The 15,552-nt window shown below is 44.9% G+C and overlaps 1 protein-coding gene across 5 annotated transcripts in view; it reads left to right on the top strand.

Annotated features, from left to right (window-relative positions):
* Positions 1 to 513: 513 nt before the first annotated feature.
* The window catches only part of LOC143988284 (major facilitator superfamily domain-containing protein 8-like), a 79,555-nt gene continuing 64,516 nt past the window's right edge, over positions 514 to 15,552 (top strand). For 3 of the 5 annotated variants that reach the window (XM_077487737.1, XM_077487735.1, XM_077487739.1), the window contains exons 1-2: positions 514 to 789; positions 11,902 to 11,976. In XM_077487737.1, the coding sequence (XP_077343863.1) occupies positions 738 to 789; positions 11,902 to 11,976 (127 nt within the window). In that variant the 5' untranslated portion in view covers positions 514 to 737. The remainder of the gene's footprint in view (positions 790 to 11,901; positions 11,977 to 15,552) is intronic. The other 2 variants (XM_077487738.1, XM_077487736.1) reach the window with 1 other exon arrangement.

The raw sequence follows: 15,552 nt of genomic DNA, 5'->3' as shown, positions 1-15,552 counted from the left end.
ACCGTGGTGCACCTAGCGCGCTGCATTATTACTCTCCTTGAGGCACTAAAAGGTTTCCTAGGTCATTTACAATCCTATAGTGTATACACCACAAAAGAAAAAAATGTGCCGCTAAAGTGTTCGGGTTTGGCTTGAAGAAAAGGTGGCAACCCATACTATCTGTATGGCTGAAATCACATGCGATCTCGCAGAGCGCACATATGTCAACCAGTTCCTATGGGCAGCACACAGACCTTACAATTTCTTTATTTGACACAGGAAGCTCTGGGTTTAGAGGCACTTCTATCTGCTACACATTTGTATTTAGTGTAAACTCAGATGTAGCTACCTCCGTGCAGCTGCAACAACTACTATTTACAAGTCTGCTGCAGGTCTGCATACATAGAACCTGATCAAAATGCATCATAGACACTGTGTCTTTGTCACACGCCCAATAAAGCTGTCTTTGTACAAACAAGTGAGCCAAGGCTGAGACTTGAGACTGAAGGGCAGCAGGGAAGTAGGAGGGGCCAGCATCATCCAGGAATCAGATGGAACACACAGTGCAGGGATTGTTTACATGGGGTGATCAGAGCTGTGCAGGCACGCTGTACAGGAACTATCATATATTAGATAGAGGGGGTGATGCAAGGTGCTAATAAACAGTAACAAGTATTGGTTGTGCTAAAGTTGCATGCTTTGTAGAAGAGGCTGGAGATATCATTGAAGATGACACAGAAATATAAAATCTGTTAATAATGGAGGCAGAGCACATGGATCCCCAGGCTGGGAATGACAGTAAGATGAAATGTACTTTCTTTTGTTTCCGTCTTGGTCTCAGCTACAGTCCTCCTTGTCAATGACCCCATCTGATGTTTTCCACTTCTTTATCCAGGTGGATCTTATCTTACCTGGAATGATTATTTAGAAATAGAGATTAAAAACTGCCCTTCTAAATGACCATGACACAGGATTAATGTGATTATCTGTGAATGGTGGACATGCGTGTTGGAATATCAGATGGCGGTGTGCGGAGAAAAACCTGATTGTGCTCTCCTTAGTGTACTAAAGTCATGTCAGGTTGCTACGGCTTACTACATAATAATTGCTCTTTGCACACCCAGATAAGTCATGTGTTGGATTTGTTTTCCTATGGGGGTGTGTAGTATGTACTAGGAAATTGCACTGCCATTGGTATTGTTATGAAACGTAGGAATGAATGGCTTTTTAAATACGAGGATTCTTCAAAAAGCTTCCGCACAATTTTTTAACTCCCCCCTTCCTTTTTTTTTTTTTTTTTTAGCGTTTCAAAAACAAGCTATATCACTTTTCAACATAGTTCCTTTGCGATGCATTTTCCCCAGTCACATGACACTCTCAGACAGGACCAATTACTACTCGCACCCTCACCATTTCCAATGAAAATATAAAATTGCGGCAACTTTTTGAAGACCTCTCGTGTGTGTGTGTATATATATATATATATATATATATACACACACACGCACTCTTCAAAATTATCTGCACTTTTATAATTTTTTTTATATTTAATTATTGATATTCAAAGCTCCTATATTTATGGTGTGTGGACCTAATACATTTTACAAGAACCTTGATTTCTTGGTGGACCAGGTAGTTGCATGGTGCAGGATAATTAGGCCTAGTTCTCATAGGTTTACTACATCACACCAAAGTGCGAGGCCATGGTTGCCTGTGAGGATGAGCTCAGGCGTGTTCGCAAACCGCATGTGCAGAGCCCACCAGGAAGTCGGCACTGAACAGCGCTAATTACAAGCAGTGAGACATTGTCCCTATGTGGGGCTGCAGAGTTTGGGCTCTTTCACACGTGACGGATCCGTGATGATCCGCCCGGTGGACATCGGCTTGCTCAGCGGGGATCGATCCCCCCGCTCCGTCGATCCCCGCTGAGCAGGAAGATGACAGGTCCGTCTCAGCACACTGTGCAGGGACGGACCTGTCAGAGTGCCACTCTCCCTATGGGAAATCAGGTGATAATGGACCGTAGAGTCCGTCGTCACCGGATCCGCAGATGGATGGAAAAGTAGGTATTTCCTCTGTCACACTTTTTCGGATCGGAGCGAGTCGGATGTCAGCGGACATGTCACCGTTGACATCCGACGCTCCATAGAGCTCTATGGAGCATCCGTTCAGGTCTGCCTAAAAAACTGACAGGGGGACCTGAACGGATCGGTCATGTGAAAGAAGCTTTTGACAAATGTCTCACTGCTTGTGATTAGCGCTGTGCCGACTTCCTGGTGGGCTCTGCACGTGTGGCTTGTGAACACGCCTGAGCTCATCCTTATTTGCCTGTATGGGGCAAATATTTGCCTTATTGTATGAGTGCCTTAACCCAGCGCTGTGGTTGTTGGCTTGTCTGTGCTGGATGGCCTCCCGTCCAGCCTCCGTAGCTAACGTCTGTTCCACCAACCCGACCGGAAAAGCAGCCCCAGTGCCGGGTTAAGGTACTCATACATGTAAGCGGCCACTTGGCGCTTGTAGTTTTTACTTCATTTTAAATAAATAGAATGACGCCATGGGTTTCCATTTTCTTTCTTATATATCCTATGTCTAATCCCCACGGAGGATGAGTTGCATACATCTCCAGTATATGTAGCAAGCATTATCCTGCTAAAGCTTTGTTTGACTCACTTTTTAATTAAAGTAAGCAAGTCCTTCTGGTAAGCAGAATATTTACTCAGAGCACGTGGGTTGTTTTTACAGTTTGTGGTGAAGGATTGCTCACTTTGTTTTTGGAAGATTATCTGCACAGAAGATTCCCTTTGATCATTGATTTGTTTTGGGACTTATTTTTCTTGGCTCATTGGCCAATTTATCATGTGAATGTAGCTTAATTGTTATTTAGTTCATTGTATTTTCAGCACACTTATGAATGATTCTTTGTTTTAAAAAAACATTTAGATTATCACTTATTATTATATAGGGCCCCCTTCATCTTTTCCAATCACATTTTGAGTATTATTATTACTTAACTAGGGGCGCAGCTTTGTTTTATATTTTTTATTAGATTCATTTTGTTATACAGGCACGGAGTATACACAACCCTTTTTTTTTAATGGTCACTGATTGGTGACACTGGGGGCTTTACTGTAATCTGGACACTGGTGATCAGTGTCCTAATTACATATCCGGGTGTTCCCTGCGAGGAGATGCCGCTGATCATCTCTCCTCGCCACGAGCTGTCAGTGTGAGGCGAGGAGAGCCGATTTACAGCACTTCTGCATTTACATGTGATCAGCTGTGATTGGACACAGCCAATCGGATGGGTAAAGAGACATGCTATTGGCTCTTTACAGAGACCGGGGTCATGCCATGTCCTAGCAACACGGTGCGGCGACCACACTGTGTGCTTCCAGGCGGCCGTTCTGGGCTCTGTCGTGTGACGTTCACCCAGAACGTGAGCCGCACTGTCCCTCCGTCATTTCACTGTGAGTGGGCGGCAATCGGTTAAAATAATACTTTGCTGAAGCACCTTTTTAATTTCTTTACAGCACTCAGTCCTTTTGGGTAGGGGTCTATCAGCGGGGCACTTCTTGACTTGGCAATATTTGCCCACTCTTCTTTGCAATAAAGACTCCAAATCTGTCAGATTGCGAGGGCATCTCCTGTGCATGGCCCTCTTCAGATCACCCCACAGATTTTCAATCAGATTCAGGTCTGGGTTTTGGCTGGGCCATTCCAAAACGTTAATCTTCTTCTGGTAAAGCCATTCCTTTGTTGATTTGGATGTATGCTTTGGGTCATTGTCATGCTGAAAGATGAAGTCTTCATGTTCAGCTTTCTAGCAGAAGCCTGAAGGTTTTGTGTCAATATTGGCTGGCATTTGAAACTGTTCATAATTCCTTCTATCTTGACTAAGGCCCCTGTTCCAGCTGAAGAAAAACAGCCCCAAAGCATAATGCTCAAGCCACCATGCTTCACTGTGGGTATGGTGTTCTTTTGGTTATGTGCGGTGTTGTTTTTGCACCATACATATCTTTTGGAGTTATTGCCAAAAAGTTCAACCTCGGTTTCATCAGACCATAACACATTTTCCAACATGCTTTTGGGAGACTTCAGATGTGTGTTTGCAAAATTTAGCCGGGCTTGGCTGTTTTTCTTCGTAAGAAAAGGCCACTCTACCCCATAGCCCAGACATATGAGGAATACAGGAGATTGTTGTCACATGTACCACACAGCCAGTTGCCAGATATTCCTGCAGCTCTTTTAATGTTGCTGTAGGCCTCTTGGCAGCCTCCCTGACCAGTTTTCTTCTTGTCTTTTCATCAATTTAGGAGGAACGTCCAGTTCTTGGTAATAGCACTGTTGTGCCATATTTTCTCCACTTGATGACTGTCAAGTTTTGGAAGCTCTCTGTGGACTATGGCTTTTGCTGTAGGATGTGACTAATGCTGCGTACACACAATTGGAATTTTGGCCAGCAAAAGACCGATGAGAGCTTTTCATCGGAAAATGCGACTGTGTGTATGCTCCATCGGAATTTAGCTGGCCAAATTCCCGCCAGCAAAAATTTGAGAGCATTTTGTCAATTTTTCTGATGGAAAAACTTTCTATCGGAAATTCAGAAATTCCGATTGTGTGTATGCCTAATTCCTAAAAAAAAAAAAACTCACGCATGCTCAGATTCAAATACGAGATGAAAGCTATTGGCTACTGGATATTGAACTTTCTTTTTCTAGTCCCGTCGTATATGTTGTATGTCACCGTGTTCTTGGCAGTCGGAATTTGGTGTGACCGTGTGTATGCAAGACAGCTTGAGGGGAATCCCGTCGGAATTCTGTCAGGAAAACAATCGGAGCTTTTTCCAACCAAAATTTCCGATCGTGTGTACGTGGCATTAGAAAATGTCAGGAAAGAACTACTGAACTGAACTGAACTTTATTTGGGGTTAATCAGAGGCACTTTAAATTATGGCAGATATGTACTGACTCCTATTTAACATGAGTTTGAATGTGATTACTTAATTCTGAACACAGCTACATCCCCATTTATAAGGGGGTGTGCACACTTATGCAACCACATTATTATTTTTTTATTTTTTTTACCCCCCCTTCCAAAAGGTTTCAGTTTGTTTTTCAATTGAGCTGTACAGTTTACAGGTCACATTAAAGGTGGAAAAAGTTTCTGAAATGATTTATCTTATGCTGCGTACACACGACCAGACTTTTCGATGGACTAGGTGCTCATGCCACCATGCTTCACTGTGGGTATGGTGTTGGAATGAATCCGCCGGACAATTCGATTGTGTGTGGGCTTCATCTGACCTTTTCTGTCTAAAAATCAGACGGACTTTAGATTTAAAACATGCTTCAAATCTTTCCGACGGATTCGAGTCCGGTTGAAAAATCCTTTCGTCTGTATGCTAGTCCAATGGAGAAAAACCAACGATAGGGCAGCTATTGGCTACTGGCTATGAACTTCCTTATTCCAGTCCGATTGTACGTCATCACGTTCGAATCCATCAGACTTTGGTGTGCTTGTGCGTGGCCAAGTTCGTTCGTTCGGAAAGTCCGTCAGACCTAGTCCGGTCGTGTGTACGCGTCATTAGTCAAATTTTTTTTTTTACATCACAGAAAACTGATATTTTAACAAGGGTGTGTAGACATTTTATATCCACTGTAGCAATTTATATTTACTAAAATAATTGCATTTTCATGTTCTGTGTACTGTGGGAGACCAGATATAGTGAATGCAGGGTCCTGGCTTTAGTAACGCTTTAAAGGAGAACTTCAGCCAAAATGTTTATTGAATAGAGCTGAAAGGGGTTAAAACCAGTGGTTTTAGACCAGCTAGAAAACAGCGATAATAAATTAGAATCACTCGCAGAATTGAGCGATCGCGATTTGTGGGGAGATCCATCATCAAATACTGAAAAGTAATGACAGTGACAATTCTGCAACTGAGCAAATTTCTGTGTTTTTGATTTGATCAAATTATTGAATCATTTTTATTATTATTATATTATTATTTATAATTATTTATTATATTATAATTTATTATTTAATTTTTCAAACTTTATCATACCCGGGATGTCTACTAGACTCTGGTTTGGACAGATTTAAGTGAGTTATTCCTAAGAATTACAGGACTACAATATAAAACGCCAAATTTCCATGCAAAATAATCATACCGCCAGGGAGTTTAAGTCCCATACACACATCAGATTTTCTGTTGATTTTTTTTTTCCTTCAGATTTACAAAAACCATATAATATGAGGTCAAACCTTAGTAGTTTCAATTTGTATATGCAATCAGGCAGACCCTTGCACTACATGGTTATGCATATATCTCTCTCATCCACAATTGTGACACAAGTCCTGTTGTAATTGAATGTTATTAAAAATTTACCTTTCCTTTTCTATCTGCTGCTCTGTAATTTTCTGTAAGTTGCAATGCAATATGGCTACCTGGCGGTGTGTTATACACAGAATGTGTACAGAACGCCCCCCAAATATGTAATTTCCTGTTTGTGTGATTGGCTCACTGTTTTACGGGGAAATCTGCATTAAGATACAAGTCAGATTTCAGGCATCCCCTGAAACCAAAGTGTAATTTTTGTTGTGATACTTCCGATAGGAAAACATGGCTAAAGGCATACTGACCCTGCAGTTTTGATCATTAGAGGTCTGCAGGTGCAGTAGCTGGTTGATAATTATGAAACCACTCCCATTAGACTCACTGAGCACATGGACATGGACCAAAAATCTCTGCAATGTACATAGGTCACCCAGAGGGGAATGTTTGTTTGTTTTTCTCAACAAAAGTGGAGTTACTCTTTAAGATTACTTAACAATTGCATGTCTCCACTGCTATAATAAACTGGCCTGCTTGCAGCAAATTTGTGACCCAACTCTCTAGACCATGATTTGATAAAGGTAAGGAGAATGCCAGGGGTTTGAAGTAAAAAAGATTTATATACAGTGGAGAGTGTGTGAAGGGGTGCTGCTGAGAATAGACAGTTTTTCACTAAGCCTTAAGAATGCAAAGATTTACTAAATGAATGCAGAGAGTTTAAGTTCTGTGAGCTAATTCAACATAGACATATCTTGTGTGGCTTGAAAGATGAAAGAACCTGAAGTGGGGTAAAAAAAAGGAGTTGGACATAGGCCAATCCAATCTGTTCTACATTCTGAACGTAGCCACATTGAAACTTTTGGGAAGGATAGGATTGTCAAAGAGGGATTAGAGCAGATTCTGGTCGGTAGAGAGTGAAAATAGGTCGCCCTGGTGGAACCATTTGCTTAAAATGGCCACTGTCAATGAGGAGAGTGTGGTGAAAGAATGATGGGAGCCATAATGGCTCCAGGGCAACGCCCATAGGTCCATCGGGAAAAAACCTTGCTCTACTATTGTGGAAGCCTCCGGGAACAGATGTGGGCACCAGTCTAAAATTCGCAAGACCAAAGCGGAGGCATGTTAGAGCTCAAAATCGGGAAGGCACAACCCCCATCCTCTGTAATTCCAGATTGCAGAGTAATTTTCAATTCAATCTGAAAAAGCAATGGCACCAGATAAAGTAGGCCATGAGGGAGCATAAAGTGTGAAAAAACTCATGTGACAGAGATGAGGACAGTCTGGAAAATGTATAGCAGTTTGGGGAGGATATCCATGAAGATGTTAAGTCTCGAAAAACCATGATATATTTATGTCTTGCCAGGTTTCCAAAGACCTGCAAATTTTAGTCCGGAGAGGGCTGTAGTTTAGGGCATAAAGCTCTGGAAGGCACAAGGAAATATCTGTGTCCAGGTAGGTAGGGAACCCATGCTTCCATTGAAATGGGAAATTTGGCTTGAAGAGGTTCAATTTAAAGTTACTAAAAGATCCAAATTTCTGTTTTTCAGCTAGCATAGAGGGTATGGGGTTGGGCCACACAGAGAAGCAAATTATCCGCATGCAGGGAAACTTTACAATGTGCTGAAGGAGTAGGGACACATTTGATGCAATTATTTTGCCGAATTGCTTGAGCCAGGTGTTCAATGACAATAACAAATAAGAGGGGTGAAGGAGGACATTCCTGACGGGTGCCATTAGAGGTTGTGAAGGGATTTGACGTGGTCCCATTAACTAGGAGGTGAGGGGTAAGTAAAATTGTGCAATTGTGAGTAGTAGCTTTGGAATTCAGATGTGATCACCGTGTTATTCTAGATTTTGTCATTTGTGGAGCAAAGCAAATATGGAATTGTCTGTCATGGTTCTCAGGGGTAAATAATGTGACAGATGCTGACTGCATTTGTTGGCCTGAATATAGTAGTGCAGGGGTTGACAAATTTGCTTTGAATTTAGGAGCCAGTTAAAAAAGTTAGGAGCCAGTTTTTTTTTTTTTTTTTTTTTTTTTTTGAGTGGTAGGGATTGTCAGCTCCCGGGGTAAGGCCACCCATTTTCACCCCCTATCCCTAACTCACAATGGAGCACCCAGTCAATAACTCCATTGAAACGCTGTTACATCAGGGTTATGGGCTGACCAGACCAGAAAGAGTAAGGCTGGCAACAGATGGAACTGGCTGGCACTGGCAGGTGACACTGGTTGCCACTGGCAGGCACGTGGAACTGCCAGATGGCACTGGCAGGTGACACTGGTTGGCATTGGCAGGTGGCACTATTGGCACTGGCAGGTGGCACTGGCGGTGGCACGTGGCACTGATTGGCAGGTGGCACTGGTTTGGAAGTGGCAGGTGGCCCTGGTTGGTGATGGCAGGTGGCACTGATTGGCGGTGGCACTGGTTGGTGTTGACAGGTGGCACTGGTTGGCAGTGGCACTAGTTGGCACTGACACTGGCAGGTGGCACTGATTGGCGGTGGCACTGATTGGCGGTGGCAGATGGCACTGGCAGGTGGCACTGATTGGCACTGGTTGGTGGTGGCAGGTGGCACTGGTTGCAGGTGGTATTGATTGGCGGTGGCACTGGTTGGCACTAGCAGGTGGCACTGATTGGTGGTGGCAGGTGGCACTGACACTGGCAGGTGGCACTGATTGGCGGTGGCACTGGCGGTGGCCCTGGTTGGCGCTGGCAGGTGGCACTGGTTGACGCTGGCACTGATTGGCGGTGGCAGATGGCACTGGCAGGTGGCACTGGTTGGTGGTTGCAGGTGGTATTGATTGGCGGTGGCACTGGTTGGCACTAGCAGGTGGCACTGATTGGTGGCACTGATTGGCGGTGGCACTGGTTGGCACTGGCAGATGGCAGTGGTTGGTGCTGGCAGGTGGCACTGCCAGGTTTCACACGGAGCACTCTGTTACTGGTGGGTGGGGCCCGGCCGGGTAGGCGGGACTCAGCAGCTATCAAACACCAGCCAACGATTGGGCTGCTTAAGAAAAGGGGCGGACCACATACACATAGTGGCCCGCCCAGATCCCGTTGGCTGGTGTTTGATAGCTGCTGGGTCCCTCCCACCCCGGCCGGTCCCGCCCACCCCGACATCAAGCTGAAATCTGACAGATCCTACTCTCTGTTGCTTGTCAGTTTCACACACTTAGCGCGGCGCCGCTGAGTGTGGAGGAGGGAGGAGGATGGCAGTCAGTGTTAATGCTGCTGCATGTCTGGGGCATCAATAGTGAGTGGGCTGGTGGCAGCCAGGTTGCGATTTCTGGTCGCATTGACAACATGACGCCTGGGGTTTGTCGAGCCCTGTAGTAGTGAATATGTTGCATTTTGCCCCTTGCAATATGGAAACAGTCAGCAAAAAGGAGCAGGAGTTCGAGTAGGGTAGCGTAATCCCAGACTGCATTTATGGTTGGACTCGTGGAAATGAGATTTAACAGTCTTTGAATATCTGCAGTCTTCTCCCATTCTCCCATTTGAGTTTGGAACCGTGTTGAATGAATATGCTCTGAAGAACTCCTTTCAGAGCCTTCCATTGGGTCAAGGGGGGGGCGGTGGTCAGATCAGAGGCATGAGTGTAAGAGAAGTCCTTAATAGATTGGAAGACAACTAGCACGCAAAGCGAGTCATAAAGGAGATTAGCATTTAACCGGCAAGTTCGGTGACCAGATGCTAGAAGGAAGCCTCCCCAGGGACAAATGGATAGGAGAATGGTCCGACTACAGCCTAAGGCCTATGGAGGAAACTGGATTAAAGCCCAGCAAAGATTGTGAGATGAAGATATAGTCAATGCTTCTATAAGATAAAATACACCCTTCAGATCATGTATGCCTTATTTGAAGAATGTAGTAGTGTACCAGAAATCTCCCCCTGTACCGGGTTATTATGAAGAACATACAGCTAAAATAAGTCTGAAAAACTAGTTACTGCTATGTCAGCTGATGTGGAAGGAATTTGTAGGAATAGCTTAGAGTGATTTTCTCTATTGATACATGTTGAGGGGGCCTGTAAAAAAACAAGCAGGGCACACTCTTGAGGTCCAGAGCTTGCAGAACTAGTGAACTGCTGTCTCCACTGTTTGAACATGTTTTTAACTTGAAAAAAGGAAATTGCTGACCTCTCATTTTGAAAATACTAGTTGCCTGGAGGTTAAGTTGATCCCGGGGCTTTAGTCATTTACCCTTACATGGAATACATGGTCAAGGTCAGTGATCAAAATTCAGCTGGCCCAGCAGGGACATTCCATTGATTACCTGCTGCAGCCAATCAGCTGCATCAGTGGTGCCTACTGTGGTAAATAAAACAAAAAAACTGTGTGGCCAGCTTAAGAAATTGAGGCTAAACACAGCTAGGTTTGGTACCATTTTTATTTAATGAGATGAAATATGCATCTGATGATTATCTGAAATACGAAGGCTATTTTAGACGTATGAAAATACCGTTGCCAAAAAAGCATTTACAATGGAACCTTGGTTAACGAATAACGCGGTTAACGAGCGCTTTGAAAGACGAGCAACTTTTTTTTTTCGTTCTGACTCGGTTTGCGAGTGTTGTCTTGCAAAACAAGCAGAATTCAAGCTAATAGGGTGTGCAGTACCGCATTTGGCCAGAGATGCGCCAGTGACACTCGAACGGTTTGGAGCCATTCAGAAATACTCAAAATCACTTGGAAATACTCGTAAATACTCCGTTCCCGAGTGTTTCCGAGCCTTTCCGAGTTCAGCCGAGCTGTCCCCGAGCATTTCTGAGGCTCTCCGGCACCCCCCCACCTCTGAACACATGCGGTATTGCATGCAATAGAAGTCAGTGTGGAATTATCTTCTTTTCCATTGATTTATGTGGCGAAACTCTCTTTGATATGCGAGTGCTTTGGATTAAAAGCATTCTCCTGGAACAGATTATGCTCATAATCCAAGGTTGTACTGTAATAATTATTTGTACAGTTTTTGCTATTTTTCAATTGGGCTCATTTATTAAAACGGAAGAAATAAAATAAGAGCAATATTGCTAATATTATTCAGTAATATTCCACTTTTTGTTTTTTTGAAAATGAAATAATTCTAGTTGGTTGCTATGGACAGCTTTTCCACCTATTTTCTCATTTTGCTTTCGTTTATTTCAGAGTTGGACTCCTGGCAAACAGCAACTTAAATACATACTTTAAATGGAAATAGTTTGACATCAGAAACCGCTTGGTGACATGATTTTTCTTCTTTGCAAATAAGCAATGCAGAGATGTCACCTTATAGTTCCCATCCAATGATTGGATGGTGATGCAGCAGCAGACTGATAAGCTGTGCTCTCACTGCTCTCTCCTTCTGGAGCATATCCCTTGTCGTGCTCCAATCCTCCTTCTAGTTTGCTGTCCAATGAAGTTGAGATCATGACAAATCCAAGTACTTACTCCAGTTGCATTTTAAAATACACTGTTATACTTGAATTGGTAATTTTAAACTGGAGTTCAGCAGTAATTAATGAGACCCAATGTTTCTCATGTTTTTGATGACTATGATCAGCCAAATGTTTGATATTAATTAGTATTTTTTTATTTTTCTGCAAACAGGTGTGCTCCAGAAAAAGCAAAAACTTACCAATGTTGTTATTGGATTCATCTTTTTGCTCAGTGGTATTGAATATGGTTAGTAATGACACAGTAATGCATATTGACTGTACTTCTTAAAACAACTTTCAATTAAATAAATGAAATTACTAAAATGAATATATGTATATACAGTATATGTTTTCATTCCACCTAGGGCACATACTTTTTCTTGTTCATTAAAGAGGAGCTGCACCTAAAAAAAAAATATTAAAAGCCAGCAGCTACTAATATTGCAGCTGCTGACTTTTAATAAAATCACACTTACCTGTCCCAGGTTCCAGCGATGTCGGCGGCAGATGACGAGCGATCGCTCGTCTCGCTGCTGCCACCGCCGCCATCCTCTGTCAGGGAATCGGGAAGTGAATCATGACGGCTTCACTGCCCGGTTCCCTACTGCGCATGCGCGAGTCGCGCTGCGCGTCTCTTATGGTCCCCCGCTGTGTCTCTGGGAACTGTGTGTTTCCCAGAACACAACGGGGGGGGGGCGGAGCGTCTGCGGGGGTCTGCGGCGGTCTGGCCGGAAGTGGGTGCAGTTACCTGGATTATCCAGGTAACTGCACCCCCCTCCCCCCTGAAAGGTGCCGATTGTGGCACCGGAGGGGGGGAGGGATAAGATTAGCGGAACTTCCCCTTTAGGGTGAAGAACCGCTTTAAGGAACATAGGCTTCAGAGACTATTGTACATGTGTCAAACACAAGGCCAGAGGGCTTTTTTTCTGCCAGAACGTGGCAGAACTCCATTCCGCAAACCTCTGGCTCTCACCCTCCACTCCCCACTCACTACTGTCCTTGTAAACAAAAAAGCCTTCAGTGTTTACAAGGACCGCTTTCCGCTCTTTGACCTCACAGGTCCCTGCTTGCCCTGTACTCATGGTAGAGTCAAGGAAGATTCCGATACTGGCGCAGTGTGAGATGGGGCTTCACGTGGTTAGCTGCACTGTGATCTCCATCTGTGCTTGGGTGCACAAATGCCAACCAATGATCTTCTTGCAAGAGGGGGAGAGAGGTGAAGCCACCTACAGTGCCAGAAGGTACTAAAGTCGGGCTGGGTAGGTGAGATGGGGGATGAGGGCTGTGGAGGGAGATGTGTGCAGAGGTGGGGGATGGGGGAGAGTGCCACAGAGGTCAGAGATGAATAGGGTTGAAAGTGAGATGTGGACAGCCTGTGAAAGAGAGTTGACCCCTAAACCCTGCACTCTATGTAACACACTCATAAACCCTGCAGTCTGTGCAAAGGGCACCCCTGAACTCTGCACCTAATGCACTTCTGGTATTTATTTCCCATTTAAGATCCTCCCACTGCTGCTGTGAAATATGGCCAAACCAACTGTTCGATGTGGTTTGGTGGAGGGTGTGGTTGAGCGCCTATTCTCTGAAGAAAAGAAAGCCCTGGATAAATTACTATATAGTCTTACAGATACAACCGGCCCTTTGGGGCCAATCATAATTCTGATGCGGTCTGCAAATAAGTAGCATTTGACACCCCTGGACTATTGGGTTTTACTGCCACCTACAGAAGAATTGTGACACTGGCAGTCAAAAAGAAAATTCCAGTGTAACCCCTCCCACTCCTAAAATGTCCCAGTTTTTTTGCTAATGTCATAGGCATAATGCACACAAAGCTTTTGCCCAGTTCTCCTTAATGCCTTCACTCCTTACAGCAGCGTTTTGGCAGAAAAACGCTTGACGTACCTAAACGCGTCTAGACACGTCTTCATTTTTTTGGTCAGAATAATGCATATTCTGGCCATTGAAATTAATTAACGCTGAGGCACTTAATGCGTCTAGCATTAACGCATATTTAGACACATTTACAATTGTCAAGCATTTTTACTGCCAAAACGCTGCTGCTCCTGGATACGCTGGCAGTGGGCTTTTTTTTTTTTTTACCTCTATATGCATCTTAAGGCCTATGTGTGCATGGACGCATAGGCTAACATAGAGGGGCGTCTTGGAGGCAGAAAAAAAAAATCCAGACGCCCCTAAAAGCAGCGTTTTTAATGCTCATTTTGCCATTTTGCTAGCCATTTCTCCTGCATTGCAAATTTATACTTTTTTCCTTCATCTAAGAATCTCCTACACACTATTTGAGTTGTTCTCTGTATGCAGCTGTTCAGGTTAGCATTTCCTGTGTCTTAGCTTTGGAGGCCATGCTTGAAATCCGCTCGACTGGATAATTGCGGGGCCAACCTGATGCTGTGTTCTGCATTGTGGCACTAACTGAACTATGTTAGCAGTGGAGCGCTTTGGTCACCAAACAGATTTTTTCCCTCCGACCTTCATCTTCTTCAGGCTCATTGGGAGGCCCTGTTTGGGGCAGTACAGGATCGGCTGCTGCGCAGGGGGGTTTGGAAAGGGTACCAACGCCGGAAAGGTTTCAGGGATTTTACTCCAATTTGTCTTTTGTAGTCCCAAAGAAGGAAGGGGTCCATCTGGTCCTGGACCTCTAGGCCCTCAACAGCTTTGTGAAGGTACAAAGGTTCAGGATGGAATCAGTTTGCTCACTGGGTCGCTACACTCCATCAGGAGAATTTTCTGGAATCCATATGCATCAAGCATCAGAAGTCTCTGCGATTTGCGGTCGGGGACGAGCACTACCAATTTGTAGCTTTCCCTTTTGGCCTGGCGTCTGCACCGAGGGTATTCCCCAAGGTGCTAGCCCCAATTTTGGCTTTGCTAAGACAGCGAGGGATCGCAATCGTGGGTTACCTGGACGACCTCCTTCTGAGGGCAGCTTCCGCCTCAGAATTAAGGGAGGATGTGGCAATCACCATGCAAACTCTTCGGGAGTTTGGTCAGATACTGAACATACAGAAGTCGGTGTTTATGCCGACTCAACGCCCTGGAGTACCTGGGCCTACTTCTGGACTCCTCGGAGGCGAGAGTATTTCTTCCTTAAACAAGCTGCAGACTCTTCAAGCTGCGGTGAAGTTGTTGGTGTCCCGCAGGTGGTCATCGCTGTGCTTTTTGGATGCGAGTCCTGGGTCTCATGGTAGCCACTTTCAAGACAGTACTGTATGCTCAATTCCACACTCAAGTCTTGCAAAAGGAGATCCTGTCAAAATGGGACAAATCTCCATTGTCCCTGAATTGTCAAATTCGAGTGGGCCAGCTAGTCAGGGACTCCCTGCTCTGGTGGCTGAGGTCCCCGGCTCTTCGGTCCAGGAAGTCGTTCCTTCCTCTTCATTGGACGGTTATCACAACGGATGCCGGCCTGACCGGTTGGGGTGGAGTTTGGGGCGTACAGTCAGCCCAGGGTCAGTGGACCCAGGAAGAATCCCGCCTGCCGATCAGTGTGCTGGAACTTCGGGTAATCACGCGGTGCCTCTCCACATAGTCACAGATGCGGCAGGGGCGTCCGGTCAGGATCCAGTCGGACAACGGCACGACGGTGGCATATGTCAACCATCAAGGAGGAACAAGGACCTCAGCTGCAGCACTGGAGGTCGCTCAAATCCTGCGGTGGGCAGAGCGGCGTGTGCCGGCTCTGTCGGCCGTGTACATTCCGGGCATAGAAAACTGGCAAGCGGACTACCTAAGTCATCAGATGCTGGACCAAGGGGAATGGTCGCTACATCTGGATGTATTTTGGCTCCTTTGTCTAAGGTGGGGC

This window comes from Lithobates pipiens, unplaced genomic scaffold (genome assembly GCF_037356315.1).
Source record: "Lithobates pipiens isolate NorthernLeopardFrog02 unplaced genomic scaffold, aLitPip1_a1.2 Scaffold_18, whole genome shotgun sequence".
NCBI lineage: Eukaryota > Metazoa > Chordata > Amphibia > Anura > Ranidae > Lithobates > Lithobates pipiens.
Note: the sequence above shows the minus strand (reverse complement) of the source record. Positions and strands in the feature narration are given on the sequence as shown.